We start from the raw sequence: 16,112 nt of genomic DNA, 5'->3' as shown, positions 1-16,112 counted from the left end.
GTCTAGTAGCGACTCAGAAAATATTCACTTCAAGATTATGCTCCTGAATACTGTTGCTGTTATATTTTTGGTTCTTTCGATAAAGTCAAGTAGAAGGGAAATAATAAAATAATATGAATATAAAACAATACAACTTCTCACGACGTTTCGACTGCAACACAAGCAATCATCATCGTGAGAATTTTTATTGTTTTATATTTCTATTATTTTATTATTTCCCATCTACGTGACTTTACCGAAAGAACCAAGAATATGAATCCCTGCAGTCATGAAAGCTTTAAATCAAAACTGTTGCTGTTTTTGTTGTTAAATATCGAGGCAAGGAAATAGTAGGCATCGTCATAGATGCGAGCCAAGCCCAAAGGACTTCTCGATGGTAGATGGGACTCAAGAACGGTGATTGAGCCCCCAATCTTGACGTGATCACGGGAAATCCGAGCGATTTGAATTCGCATCGCGTGTGCGTTCGCCACCTGCTACGAAGGTTTGCGGTCCAAGACCCCGGGCAGCCCTGGTTATTACTGTGGAAGTGTTAGCTATCGTCACGCACCGTCTGTATCGCGGTGGACACTAAATATCCAATAGCATTTGACGAATCACGAGTAGGCTGTGTGTGTGCCGCAGCCGTCATCAAAATTCGCCAAATATTAAGAATTACGGAAAGATTTGCCTGATTGGGACAAACCACAGAGCAGCACCGCCCTCCTAATGGCAGACTAATGCTCACTTGCAGGCCGGTGACGCACCACTTCGTGCCACACAGGGACGGCTGTGAGCAGAAGGAAGGGTTCCCTAGGCTCAAACAAATGTTAAGCAAAACTAAGATGAGATGTACTCCTGTGAGGTGTTTTGAAATGCTGGAGCATTTAACCCTTTCCTGTCCTGAGACGTCTGCAAGTTGCAGGGAGGGCGTCTATGTTCAACGCTGAATCTCAGGAAAGTGCAAGCGTCTCAGGGTTAATTTTGTATTTTAGAGAGGCGTAGCACCATTGTTTTTAAATACATTGTACTCACCGCAGAGAACCGTGGCGACACGACCGCACTCTATGATAGCTGACGCCAAAATATGCCACGCACGCTCCCTGCATGGCCTTGCAGTAGCCTCGGTACCGATGAAGTTATTTTATTTTAGTTTTTCTTCCGGTTTCGTTCTGATGATGTACACGTACGTCATCGGAACAGGAAAAGGTTAAGCAAGCGCCCTTATACATGCAGATGCGAACAACCCTTACCAGGTGACAAATACTCTCGGCTGCCCCTTTGCGCACGCAGACAAGAACCCGTCGTGCGATCAGGAGAGGCAGATCGCCACGGAGGAGGTGCGCAAGAACCCGCGGGAGGGCATCTTCGTGCCCGAGTGTGCGGCCGGTGGAGTCTACAGGGCCGTGCAGTGCCACCAGTCGACGGGCTACTGCTGGTGCGTGTACGTGGACACGGGGAGGCCCATTCCCGGAACGTCCGCACGGTGAGAATTGCCACGGCCACGCCATCAACTCCGTTGTGGTGACCGTCACCGTCGTCGTGACCGGTATCTTGCGTTGGGTTTGAACGGCGGGCGAAATGGCTGGCGCATTGCCCTGCGGAACCCGAGGTCGCGGTGGTTTCCAAATGGGGATTCATTCGATCCGCGAGTGCATCGGTGATGACGCAAGTGAGACCGTTCGACGGCGAATAGCTTCGCTAAACTCTGAACAGACGTTGTTAAATTCGTGAGCTCTTGCATGAAGTGGAGCTGCGGCACATAGCGCGGCAGACTCGGTGACCCCACGGTTCGGATCCTAACCATGGCTCACGTGAGTGGCGAGGAAAAACTGGAGCAGTCCTTGGGCACAACCCTAAACCCATTACCACTCAGAAGAGTGGTGAAGTATGGTCAAACAGCCCCCATGTCCAACATGTGTAAGCCTTCATACAGCGGTGGATTGGTGGAGTACTGGGAAATGTTTTTTTTTTACTTTCATATTACCATCAGCAGCAGTATCACTGCCATTGCCATTCGCATTACAATAATTGTCTTTACCGTTATTATTACCATCATCATCAATAACCTTAACACACAACCGGATTTGTATCGTACATGCTATAAAGGCCTACGCATACAATTTAGAAGCTGTATAGTTCACAGTCCAACCAACACAGTTAAGCCCATTGTTACATTTTTTTTAAACAAAAACTCGCGTGACGACAGACTTGTTTGCTAAAGTGTCTTTAGAAGCATATACTGTACAGTGGCATGCTGCACAGCTATTGATAAAAAAAACCGTATTCTTTTTGATATATTTTACACAAATGGCTTTGTTTGAAAGTTAGCCAAAACCTATTGTGTGGTAAGAACTGGCACTCGTTCACGGTGTCCCCTATTTATCTGTGAACCCATTCGGACTCTTCCTTTAGACTGGAGGAGTCCAATGAGCTACGGAGCTATTACACGAGCGTGCTGTGATCCGCGCGCCGTAATTGATCCATGCAAACACGTGTTATCCGTAAGTCAGTGACGATACTTGTTTTGGCCGATGCGCGGATGAGAGAAGGGGTCCATGAATGACAAAAGATCAACCTTGGTATAGAGCCTTGACTTGGCTGAGTCAACCATTTAATGATTTCCCGAAAGCACGAATTTCATCCTGTTATCTGAACCCGCATACGGTTAAGAGGAGTGACCTGGAGGTGAAACAAAACTCATCCTATTATCTGTATTTATCGCTGCATTGTCATGCAAAATGTATTATTTGGTCGAGATAAACACTTATATATTAACAACAACAAAATCGGATTACTTATTTCCTGCCTTTGACATGTGGATCAGACGCATGGACAGTGGACAGAGAAAACGGAACACAATCAGAAAAATGTGTTTGGCAGGACACGTGACGAGACGGGACGATGATCTGTGGATGAGATGAACGATGGCCAAAGTAGGGAACACGCCACGGAGAAGGAATCTGCTCGTGGAGATGGAATTGACATTGCAAGACCATGAGCGATGGCACCGGCTTGGAGCTATACCTTCATCCAGCAGTGGATAGATCATGTAGATGATGATGATGATGATGAAATATGGATATTAGTATCTGCAGAAATGAAATGACAGCAGTTTCGCCTAACATTTGAATAAATTAAGGTTAGTAAACAGAATAGAGGAAGAAAAGACACCACAGCCACTTGGAAAAAAAAGAGAATTAATTCTCAATTTCGACATCAATTCCTGAAATTAAGCCTGAAGAATATTACACATTAACATTTATATTGAACTGTGGAGTATCTCCCTCAATCCAAATGTGCCAACCAGCTGGTACTTTTAATGATCCCAAGCATGTTTACTGCCCTAAAGATAACCGGGCCATGCACTTACAATTACCAGTGAAGTGTCAACGCAGCTGCTTCGAAAAATTACACGGATGCCCCAAATAATATTGCAAAGAATTAGATAGACTATTAAAGAGGTCCAGTGTTTTAAGATGTGCAATCTATGTTGTTTTCTTATCTCTCATTCTGTCAGAATTGTTATGTGGAATAAAATATATATATATATATCTGCAAATGACAATTTTGGAAAGCAATGTGGGCAAACGTATGACTCATGGATAATTATTTAAGATAATGTGCAAGCCCTTTTGTAATTAGAGTTGTTGTGACCAAGCTTATCATTGTGGGTTGGTGGACAGTGGAGGACCCAGGACCAGACTACTGGATATCTGTGAAGAAGAGCTTTACAGCTCATCGGATTCCTCCAGTATAAATACATATTCTGATTCCGAGTTCAGACATCACTCGCCGCCGATGTTAGCCATGAACTGGGAATTGGACTCAGGTCACCTGCTTCAAAGCACAACGCACTAACCACGGCACCACCGTTCTACTCATTTGCATTGTCTAATTCATCAATGCTTAATTATACATTTACTTCGAGAATCATCACTCAACGATCATAGTTGTACATCAGGTTTATGATGTTCGATTTTCAAGAGATTGTTTACGTATTTAGTTTATCACTTTGTGCCCCAGATGTCCCTGGATCATATACGAAAACATACTTTTGGTCTCAATGTGGTTCTTTGCCTCGTTTACAAAAAGAGATGCACACATGTCTGTCTGTCTATATATGTTGTTCATTAGGGGGCCGCCGATGATTGGAAATTGAGATTTAATGAGAGAATAAAAATATAATAATGGTTGTTACAAGTGTTATGCCAAAACCCAAGCGCAACATTTCCTTGCAAAATATGAAGCCATAAAGATTAATTTACAAAGGCTGAAAAAAAACCCCACAGAGTGATTAACCCTTGAGAAGTATGCTTCGTCCACCTTCGCCCACAACTGTTACGTGAGCATGTGTTGCTTATATCAGAACTGCGCTTAAACGATGTGCGCTTATAACCAGCAATGCATGTGCATAGCGTGGGGAGTCTGTGCTGCGGTTAACACACTGCGCTATGAACGCAGCAACCCGAGTTTGATTCCCGGCCACGGCTAACATCAGTGGCGAGGGTCCACGGCCGTCTCATTTTCATCGAGAGGCACTGACCAGCGTGGTGAAGTATGGTCACGCACAACGACACGGGGGAAGGCCGTCGACCACCGGCGGCTCGACGCAGAGACTCGCGAATTGCCGCCGTGGGTCTGTAAACCAATGCACCAACACGCGGATTTTAAACGCTCGGTTTCGCTTTCTCGACCGGCAGCTACAAGCTGCCCGAGTGCGATGGGAACGCGAGGGCGCGCAGCAAGCTCGAAGACCCCTTCCGAGATCGAGAACTCGAAGGTGAGAGGCGTGGAGCGCGTTGCACCGAGCACGGGAGGACAGCGCTGTCTCGTTCGTCGTCGCAATGTTCGCAGGTTGTCAACACTTGGGGTAACTTCAGAATCAGAATGTGTGTTCACGCTCGAGGAATCCGATGAGCGACAAAGATGTTTTTTCACAGATGTTTCTGTAGCTGATGGCAGACTACTGATTTTGTGCGGCCCGAATTATTGAGCACATTTAGCTCTGCCGTAGAGGTAATGTTACACTTGCACGAAAGGACCTCGGATTAGCACCGTTGGCTCCGTACGGTGCAAAATAAGTTCAACATACATACAAGGCATGCCTTCTTGTCTGTCTCCTCTTCGAATGTGCATTTTACTGCTCTCCGCAAAGACACGGGCAATCATTAGGGATCAATTCCAATTTTAAATGGTATTTTCTTATTTCTAAATATTGTTTTATTTAGCCTCTGAATTACGTGAGAGCATGGATGATTGTGTAAATTTCCACTGAGTCATATGCCTCTTTAGAGTTTGCAAAGGCTAGGCACAACGATTATAGAATATTATAATATTTTTTTCCAGAATCGGATTCATTGTGTGTGTGTGTGGTCGAAATCCTTCCAAACCCCATCTTGTGCACGCGGTGGGTAGATAGATCCAGCAGTGGATAGGGCATAACGCTGAACGTTTCCGCTGGCGGTTGAGCCTGGAGTCAGGCAAGCGAGCGATGCGTTTCCGGCGTCTTCACGACAGAAACGTTCTCTTGGGAGCAGCGAGCGTGACGGCGCCCGCATTGACAGCGGTGGGTCTCAGCTGCGGAGGAGTAACGGTGCATTGATTAGTCAATCAATATCGATCGTTCAGCTCATGATACGTGCACGGAATCGCGTGGGTTCGAAATCGATGTGTCATCGATTCATATATGCCGTGTGTATGAGATTCAAGTTGCGTTGGCAGCATACTCGCCGTTGCTCCATGCACCACCACAGTGCTAATTATGATTGGGTCACGGATTGAACCACAACGCTTAATGGAGTTAATTAATTGACTCACGGTGGAGTGGAGGGAAAGTCATTATTACACCTGTTCTCGGCAGTGAAAGTTAAGGTGTCAGGCATCTCACCTAATGAGGCAATCTACCGTCAAGAAATTGCAATCGTCCTAGTAAGAGATATGGGGTATGATCCTAACACGAAACATGGTGTATACATTCAAAGGTAGTTATCTATAGGTATTATGGAATAAGTCAATGTAACACATAGCCTTTCGCGACCCATATTATTCAAAAATAAATAACCCATGATGATCTCCAAGAGTGGATGACACAGTCAGCCGTGAGTATGTCCAACGCCACGGTAACTTGTCAAGAAGAAAGGGGGACACATGCTGGATATCTGAATGCTGGGCGAGTAACTACACCCAAGTAAAGAGGCCAGATGGAACGTGCAATACTGAACTGTGAGTTCAGTGAATCTCTCTGCACTCCACCCCTTTCCCTCTGCTCTAAGGAAGGGCCATTGCTCGAAACATTGGCCTTCCGTATATTTCTCTGTTACAAAACACCACGAATGGAAAGGGTGGAACCAAGGCCCGGGGTGATCCTTGCGCACAATCGTAACCCTCTAGGGGGGAGGGACAAAGGAGATGGGAAGAGGGAGAGAAGAGTGGCCCGAAGAGAGAAAGAGGAGCAGGGAAAGGATGGCGAGATGAAGTCGCGCCATTGCGGACAAATGGAGCTCCTCTTGAAAAAAATAAAAAGCAGACGACACCATAATTACTAACGAAGTGGACTTTGCAGAGCGGCGGGGGGCGGCGGCGGGGGGGGGCCTGGCAACCTGGGACGAGACTCGTTTTTGCTCCTCGTGATAGCTTGTGGTCGCAGCGCTCGTCGCTCCGCGAGGCCTCGCTGGTTTTAAAAAAAAAAATACCACCGTTTGCATTCCCTACTTCTTAAGCCTCTACCTCCACGAAGCCGTAAGCCTGCATGCGGCAACAGTCGACACTAGAGACTCGGCATGGATCGTTGGTCACACGCGGGCAGACAGACGCACACGGATCGAGCGCGCGCACGCACGCACTGACTCACACCCAATTCGCAGGTGCCCAATGCAAACACGTGGTGTTTGGAAATCTGAACCCCTTCGGCAAAGGTTTGGACAAGACTGGGAATTTGCAGACAAAAAAAACCCACCCTCCCCCACCCCCAAAAAGAGAGGCAAACAATTAAATAAATAACGAAGTAAATCAAACAAACTGCAGCTGTTTTGTCTGTGAGGCTGTGGGTGTGAACTGTGCGCGCGCCTCCTCCTCCTCGCGTGTTTGTGCATCTGTGCGTGCGCTCGCGTGGGGAGCTCGCTAGCAGCACTTGCCCCGACAGTCCTAGCAGGCTACACGGGGGACCTTTGTCTATGGGGCGCTAGTGCGACCGGTGTAGCGCGACGCGCTGCGAACCTGTGCGCGCCGAGTTCGATTCCCGGTCTTGGGCCTCCCCTAGGTCGACTCAGCCTCAAATGAGTACCTGGTGCGGTGCGTAGTAAACATCGCCACTAGGGAGACAAAGGCGACCTGGCGTGATGCTGTCCACCTACCCTCTCTCTCGTGTGCCGTGCTGGTCTTTATAGGTGCTACTTGCTAACAGCACTTGCCCCAACAATCTGTTAAGGCTATACGGGGTGGGGATCTTTGATCTGTGTGTGTGTGTTCGCGTGGCAGTTGTCCAGCTACGTGAGCTGTCGGGATTCTCAATGCATCTGACAGTTTATGTCTTTGCTGCTCGGGGACAGGTGCAGAGGGGGCGGCCTGGTATGTCACGCCGAGTGCAGGTGTGCTTGTTTAACAGGGGGGTGGTGAATCTGGGATGAGGGCAAGCTGCGGCTGAAGTCAGGAGTGCGACACTTTTTCTCCGGAGCTCAAAGTCACGCTTTTTGGTTTTTAAAATAAAAAAAAAATCTTCCGTGGCGGTGCGTCGATCCGCTGCTGGGTGAAGAAGGCGGTCGGGTGCGTGTTTGGCGAAGGGGCGCTCGGCATTGGCTCGGATTAGTCCCTGGCCGAGGGAGTCAAACCTCGGCCGGCCGGGTCACGAGTGCGGTGCGCTCGCAGCCGCGTGCTCCTGCCTGGCTTCATGGCAGGATGTTTAAATTTCGATTTTAAGCTTTTGTGACTGCAGGGAATCATCTTCTTGGTTCTTTCGGTAAAGCCACGTAGAAGGGAAGTAATAAAATAATAAAAATAAAACATAATAAAATAATTCTCACGACGTTTCGGCCACAATGCAAGCAGCCGTCACCTGAGGACGGCTGCTTGCGTTGTGGCCGAAACGTCGTGAGAATTATTTTATTGTGTTTTATTTTTATTATTTTATTACTTCCCTTCTACGTGACTTTTCCGAAAGAACCAAGAAGGCAGGATGTTTGTTTGTTTTTTTAGTTTCCGCGAGCGCAACGTGGAGTTGATGTAACACTTTGCTCGGACGGTCGATGTATTAACGAGGCCGAATATGCCCGGCCTCATCAGATCTTGGGCGCTAAGTACGTTTAGAGTCAGGATAGTTGTTTGGATGGGGGGCGGGCTGGCAAGCATATTGTTGTGGCCCAACTTTGTACGTTTACCGGGCTGTCGTCCTTTCTCACCCAGAGTCTCAACTGTGATGGATGCTGGTCTGGCCACACAGCGTTACAGAGCTAATCTCGGCAAAACGTATTTGTTTTACACGTCGCAGTATAGCAAAGCTCGAGTGCAAACCCTTTCTCTCTCTCTCCCCCCTGTACTGCACGCTGCCCAGGTTGCAGTTTTTTAACATTTGTCTGCAAGGTTTTCGACAATTGACGTTTCATAAAGTTCCCTTCGTCAAGTTTGTCCTTCATCAAGTTTTGTGTCCGTAACCAAACAACACAAATTCACTTTCCCAATCAAATCAAATTTCGGCTCTTGGTTAACTGTGGGTGGATTATCCTATCCGCGTTCTGGGCTAAGCAAGTCGTTGCGATTAATAATATAGACTCGCCTTTTGCCCGCCCAAGGACGGGTGCATTGCAGTACATCTAAAACTTGCAAGCGAAAATCAGACCGCGACGTGATATTCATTGCATGAATTCGTGTGCAGTTTGTAAGGGCGCGGTGACACAGACTTATTTCATTTTAAGTTATAATCCCTTGTTCATCGTGACGTCCTTTTTACTTCGATGTCTCAGTAGCGTTACAGAGATCGCGTGACGTGAGGGTTCTGCCTTTGTAGTGAGGGTTGTGAGTTGACGCTGAGGAGGGGGGAGGAGGCGCCTCGCTCCCCCCATGTGGAGTGACGTCACCTGCTCATGATTATTAATGAGGAGGGGTGGGGGTGTGTCCATTTGGAGGACGTCACCTACTCATGAATATTAATTAGGGGGGCTGGTAGATGTGGAGTGACGTCACGAGCGTTAAGGACATTCCTGGGTGTTTTTATATGAACGCATGCACTCTTTAAATTGTTAGCAGCTCCTCGCTCAAGAGGGTCATTGACTAAGCATCCACTACTCTAAGGAGGGAAACAGAGAGTTGGTGCACATTCTGCATCTCCTTCACCCGCATTCGACATCGATGCACAATAAAAATGCGTTTCATTTACACGTGGCTTGCTTTCCCTAACCCGGTCCACTACCCCTCCCTCACATTACTCCGGTTGATCGAGAGTTGACCGTCCATGCGAGCGAGCTAGGAGAACCGTTAGCACGTAAACATGAAGCGCAGATTATAGACACAACAACAACAACAACAACAAAAAACAGTCTCTCCACGTTGTCAGTTTGTACATTTTTCACGACACAAAGGTTTCGGGAAAACCGTTCACAGCCGTCGATCTCTCATCGAGGGAGCTTCTTGTTCAAGTGAACAAAAGTTGCCGTTGAGGGTTGGCGACTTTGGAACGGGAGTCGGGGGAGGCGGCAGCGTGGGATGATTTTGCAAGTAAAGAAACGGCGCTTATTTTTGGGTCAGCTGTCAACCGGCAATTTGCTCTCTTGCTGTAGAGTTGACCTTCCTTGGGGCATAGGAAACTTAGAAGTACGACAGCTGGGTTTAGGCGCATGTCAAACTGGGGAAAGGGGGGGGGGGCTTGAACAGTGAAAGCCCCCAGAGATGTAAAACTTGACACTTTGGCACAAAAAAAGTGAAGGATTTTTTTTCAGTGCTTAACCCAGGTGACCCTTTCTTGAAGGGCAGAAGGACGTTGAGTATACGGGCTTGTAGTCGATTTCTTTGTTGTAAATTTGTAACTTTTGATGTTATTTTTTTTGCCGCTCACGGTACGGCTATAAAGTACCGATATTTATTATGCGGCTGGTTCAAAAATCCACGGCACGTAAATTACTTCCCATGCACCGTTAAATTATATTTTTTGTGTTCACACTCGTAACTCGCGATTTGATGTAATCTTTGACGTGTGTGATACTTTACATTGCAATGCATGGTGGTGGGGTCCATGGAGTTTCAGTGAATCACTGTAATTGCTGGATTCTGACAAATATTCCGAGATTGTTGCTCATTATTTCTCCCCCCCCCCACCCTAAAAAAATAATTATCAGCATTTAGTTATTTTTAATAGTCTTTGCACAAAGACACGGATAACCTAATTACAACAAGTTTCAGTAACCTGGGTAACAACACGATATACTCACCCAAGTCCAGTTCACTCTTGCAAATTAGACATTCACGGCCTCTCCAGCTCTCACCTAAGTTCAACAAAAGTTAACGTTACTTTAACTTTTGCACTAAAAGGTATTCATCACAGACTAAATCTAAGGTTCAGGGCGGTGGCGCTGTGTGGTTGGCATGGTTAGGCTCCTGGTGCCAGGTATTGAATTGGGCCCTCTGTCCCGTTACCTCCCTCATTACAAACCTGCGGGACCCTGTCCCGTTGCACCGGCTGTACAATTCGATATCTGTGCCAATGGTTCAGAGAGCAAGCCACAGCCACCGCCACGTGACAGAGCACGAACTCCGATTGTCAGGTGAGCACACAACTTTCGTTGCGCTATATCTCGCTTGTCTTTCACCACAACGATGTTGTGCCAGCAGTGTCAGTGGGTACCCTGTTCTGTCGGATCGCCACACGCTAAATAAATAAAGGTAACTTGATCTTGCCGATGGGCTGTTGGGTACAGTTTCCTCAAGAGGCTTCCAGCACGTGGCGTGAAACATCGGACATCGTGCAATCCGAAAGTAGTTAGGAGTGCTACACACTGCAGCACAAGTGTGGAGACCTCCAAGGGAGTAGTTTAGCTTTCCTTTCTGTGTTGCGAGCACTTTTTTTTTACATTCCTGCAAACGATTATGCTCTGGTAACAATTTATGAAGTTTCTAATGACAGTCCAAAATTCCTTTCTTATGATTGTAAATGATAGAACCGGTTAAATGAAACTAACAGCTTTCTTTTAAACTGTGTCTCTGCCTACTGATTGTCTGCTTCCTTTAGTCTCAGTGATAATACAACTGAAAGTAATATTGTTATTATTTTAAATTAGCCTGATATTGAATGCGTACTTTTCTGAATCATGCAAATTATTACTGTAATTGGTTGAACAACATGCGCACATCTTGCACAAGTGTACGTAACTGGCTTCATGCTCATTTTAAATTATTCTCCGTCAGTATCCTTTGAAGAACAGTGTAAACATGTCAATGAAATATCTTTGGATAATCTAGTATACATATACAGTGCGGTATGTTTTACCAAATATCCAGAGTATTAGCCTGGCAGAGTAGTCGTCTCACTTCTGCCATGAGAATGTGGAATTTCCGCAAATGGCTAAGCACTGTGAAGAGGAAATCAGCATCACCCCACACGTGTTTGAGTGGGAAATCACCGAGACTAGACCTCGACTCCACACACTGAGATGAGAGACCACGCTCCCAGACACTTCTCGCTCAAAACCAATGCACCGGAGATTTGGAGACAAAACTCCCTTCGTCTTCACACGGCTCAAGAACTTCCCCAAAAGATGGTCTCAGCGAGGCGGGTTGTGACATCCCAGCTCCCGTAGCGTCGGGAAACGTCCGGAAACATTTGCACCGACATTGAACATTTGTTTACTTTAATAGAAACCGTTGCAAAGTGAGCGTATTTGCGCGTTGCATATTTGCGAACGTCTTCCAAGTGGTCGTGTCTCAGGTCAGGTGTTTGTCGTGCAACTCAGCCCGCCGCTGTTTAAAGCTTTAACACAGGAGAGAGAGAGGGGGGGGTAAAAACAAACCTGCCATGGGAAATAAATATTAAAGTAGCAGGATACGTGCGTCACCCGCCCCGTGCGTGCGTGTGTGTGTGTTGGCACAGGTGGGAGCTGTAGTGGAGCGGTTAGCGCGCTGCGCTACGAACCTATGACCCGGGTTCGATTCCCGTTCACGGCCAATATCAGTGACGATTATCTGCACCGTTCCTGGGCCTCTTTCCCTAGGTCGACTCAGCCTCAAATGAATACCCGGTGCGATGTGTAAACATCGCCACCAGGGAGACAAAGGCGTTCGGGCGTGGTGTTGGCCACCCACCCCCTCGTGTGCCGTGCCGGCCTTCTTAGGTGCTCGCTAACAGCACTTGCCCCAACAGTCTGTTAAGGCTACACGGGACATCTTTGTCTTTGTTGGTACAGGTGCTGTACCCAACCACCACACGGATACGCTTTACTCTCTCAACCGGTGTTTTAAGGGTGTTCGTGCCACGCTTCCTCGGAGATCTGGAGCGAGATGTCACAATGCGCTCGCCACGTTGTCAGCGCCAAGGCCCTCGCCTTGGCCCCGTGCCAGGGCGCTGTCTGCAGCTCCGCCAGGCAAAGCAGCGAGACTTTGACGGGGTGAGCGGGTCGGGGTGAGCGGTCGGGGCGAGCGGTCCGGGGTGAGCGGTCGGGGCGAGCCGGTCGGGGTGAGCAGTTGGGGTGAGCGCGCCTACTACCCCCCCCCCAACCCCCCCCCCCCGAGGCGGCTGAGAAGCCACCCCAAGAAGCTGCGGTGACCCCTGGGGCCACGGGGTCCGTCCGCGTTTCGAGCTGGCAGCTGACTGCTGACTAACTCTCCCAACTTTCCTTCCCCGGCGGCCGTGAGACCAAAGCCGCCCGCTCCCCCACCGCGCCCCGGCCCCCCCGGCTTTGCGAGCGGCTTTCCACTTAGCGCGCGTGCGTAACGCGCGACACGAGAGGCGGCGATAATGCCGGAGACGCTGGGGAAGACGCGGGCGCCTGTAAGTCGAGGTGCACCGCGTGCTGCCAAGGCGGTGTTCGGATAAAGGAGCCGGGGAGCAACTGGACGTCCGGGTTTGAGTCCCGGTTTAAGCCACCGCCTTGTGATGAAACCAGATTCTCAAGTGGAGTCAGCTGATGGTGGTCTCAGCATGCTCCAGCAGTGACTTCTCACGCGACAACAAAACAATACCATCTTTTTGGTTCTTTCGGTAAAGTCACGTAGAAGGGAAATAATAAAATAATAAAAATAAAACATAATACAATAATTCTCACGACGTTTCGGCCACAACGCGAGCAGCCGTCTTCAGGTGAAGAACAGGTCTGTCGGGAAGACAGCGTCCGACGCTGTGGCCGAAACGTCGTGAGAATTGTATTTTATTATGTTTTATTTTTATTATTTTATTATTTCCCTTCTACGTGACTTTGCCGAAAGAACCAAGAAGATGAATCCCTGCAGTCACGAAAGCTTTAAATCGAAATTTAACAATACCATCGTTTTAAATTATAGTTCTCACTTAACGGAGATGATTTCAGCTCTGATGATTATTCATTGACTTGTGGCAAGCGCTCTCCGCAGGGCATGTGCACGCTGTGCCCTGAGCGTCGGTTAAAAAGCGAATTCAGCAGCAGTTCTGTAGTGTCGTTTTCCTGGGGCATTCTCGAACACAGAGAGGAGGGGCAATGCTCACTACTGCAACAGTGCCACGCAACAACACCCTTTTCTCTCTCACGCCATGACGCCGATAGCACAATTGACAACTTTGTGAAAGTCTGGCATCGCCATTTCCAAGCGAGCTCTCTTCCATTTATGGAGCAACAAAAGTGGAATTTGAGACCAAACGATGCCGTAATGTTCCCATGAATGCAACTCATTACCTAAGCACGGAGCAGCGCTCCACATCTTTGCGGTTCACTGAGGTCTATTACTGACACATGTTGTAACGCGCATCAGAAAGCGGCGCGGGTCCCCGTCCACACACACACACACACAAATTAAATCATGTCGGTATGTACGCATCAAAATCAGATGCCACATGTGATTTGCAATGCGGTGACCTTTCCCCCTCGCCTCCACTCCCGCTATCCATACAGAGATGAAAAGTGGGGCGCGCGCGTGCGTGTGTGTGTGGTGGTTGGGAGGTGCTCGCTAACAGCACTTGCCCCAACAGTGTGTTAAGGCTATACGGGGGATCTCTGTCTTCGTGGTGGGTGGGAGCAGTAGCGTAGCGCTTAGCGCGCTGCACTACGGAGCTAGCGAGCCGAGTTCGATTCCTGTTCACGGCCAACACCGGTGATGATTATCTGAACTGGTCCCGGGCCCCTCACCTAAGTCGACTCAGCCTCAAATGAGTACCTGGTGCGATGTATAATCATCGTCACTGGGGAGACAAAAGGCGGCCGGGCATGGTGCTGGCCAACCACCCCCCCGTGCGCCGTGCCGACCTTTATAGGTGCTCGCTAACAGCACTTGCCCCAACAGTCTGTTCAGGCGACACGAGGCGGACGGGGGGTTTCGTTGCCGATGCGGTGGTTGAGTTGATGGGACCCTGGGGGTGGAGGAGTTGAGCGTGCGTGTGCGTGTGAGGGTGCAAGAGGTTGGGGGGTTGGAAATCGTGGGGTGGGTGTGGGGGGAGCCGGCGGGTGGCAGGGTCAAACTTCAGGGGAGCCGAGGCACAAAGCGTACAACAAGTGTGTGGCGGAGACATTTTCTCCCAGCCGTTCAGCCTGTCCTCAAAGGACCCCGTAGGTCATGGGTCAGAGGGTGACCGTAAATCCGCCTGCCATCCCCAGGCGGGGACTGCATGCGTGAGTGTTGTTACAGCTGTGCTGGGGATCCCAAGGGTTAACAGCTGTCATCAGGAGCCCTAACCTAACCTTATTGCCTGCCCAGATGTGGAATGTCATCTATTTATCTGTCTATCTATGATTGTGTACGTTCCCTGCGTACATATCAAATATCGGGCTTGTTAATAATTGCGACAATTGATTACCGGACAGGGGATCGGTGCTCAACGTGGGGTTTTAGTTGCTGAGACGCCGCGCGCGCACCAGCTTCGCGTGTTCTGTTTCAACTCGAAGACAACAATTTCGTTTCCAGAAGAAAAAAATGCATTTTAAAAATGTTTTGCGTAAATATTTAAAATCGGAAGGCGAAATTTTGAGCTGGATTCACGTTTCGCCTTGCTTGGAATGCCTCTTGATAAGCGTTCATTGAGGAGAAACCTTTTTTTTGTTATTTTTATACACGCCGTTTGTATTTTAATTATTTCAGCAAAAACACACAGTTCATGCGGGCTTTGAAGTATTCCAAACTATAAATCAGATACCACACGTGGCATGACATTTTTACAAGGTTTCAATTAGCTCTTGCGTATGCCAAATGTTAACCTTTCATAGAGTTTTGCAGCGAAGAATGCCTTCTCAGTGCAGATTTAATGAACAAAAAAACGATATAATCATAATTTACTGCCCTTTGTCAATCCACTGCTGGATGGAAAGCCTCCCTGTGCGTATTTGTCTTGTGGATAGTATGGCCACTCTGTGCCACGCAGAGTCAGTGCGTGTTGGTGATTTGGAGAGGCCAGGATCATATCAGATATGACTCTCCGCCGATGTTTCCCGTGGCTGGGAGTCAAACGCAGGTCAGTGCGTTCATTGCACGGCGCGCTAACTGCTGTGTCTGCAGCTCCCCAGTGAATTAAATACCAAACTAGAGAAAAACTAGAGCTAACGAAAGCGAATACTTGTATTGTTGGCGAACTGACTGGTGTTTGGCGGTGGAGCAGCGGCGTAGTTGCCAGCAGTGCGCTGTGCTGTGGACCCGGCGACCTGAGTTCAATTCCCTCCCAGTCATGGTGAGCATCAGCGGCGAGTGGTGCAGGATTATGTTCGGGTTCACCGCCCCCCCCCCTGCCCTTCACCAAGCCAAACTAATCAGTGCGGTAAACTCCGAGCAAACAATACCCCATCACAGTCATTGCATGGGGAAGACCTTCATTCAGCAGTGGATTGATAAAGGGCTGCAAATATTCGTTTTAAGTTATGGTTTGTCAAAAAGAAAAAAATTGTAAAATTTTCACACAAACTAGCGGGTTAAGCAGTTGTCAAATAATCAACGTCCATTGGAAGCAATGACTGAAACCGTTTCACCTGAATAGTTAA

At 48.3% G+C, this 16,112-nt stretch overlaps 1 protein-coding gene across 3 annotated transcripts in view; it reads left to right on the top strand.

Moving 5' to 3' along the window:
- SMOC1 (SPARC related modular calcium binding 1) overlaps positions 1-16,112 on the top strand; it is a 54,176-nt gene that overhangs the window by 19,415 nt on the left and 18,649 nt on the right. For all 3 annotated transcript variants that reach the window (XM_078868414.1, XM_078868415.1, XM_078868413.1), the window contains exons 8-9: positions 1,273-1,465; positions 4,683-4,762. In XM_078868414.1, coding sequence (XP_078724540.1) covers positions 1,273-1,465; positions 4,683-4,762 — 273 coding nt within the window. The remainder of the gene's footprint in view (positions 1-1,272; positions 1,466-4,682; positions 4,763-16,112) is intronic.

This window comes from Lampetra fluviatilis, chromosome 25, assembly GCF_964198595.1.
Source record: "Lampetra fluviatilis chromosome 25, kcLamFluv1.1, whole genome shotgun sequence".
Lineage (NCBI taxonomy): Eukaryota > Metazoa > Chordata > Hyperoartia > Petromyzontiformes > Petromyzontidae > Lampetra > Lampetra fluviatilis.
The sequence above is the reverse complement of the archived record's forward strand: the minus strand, read 5'-3'. Positions and strand labels throughout refer to the sequence as shown.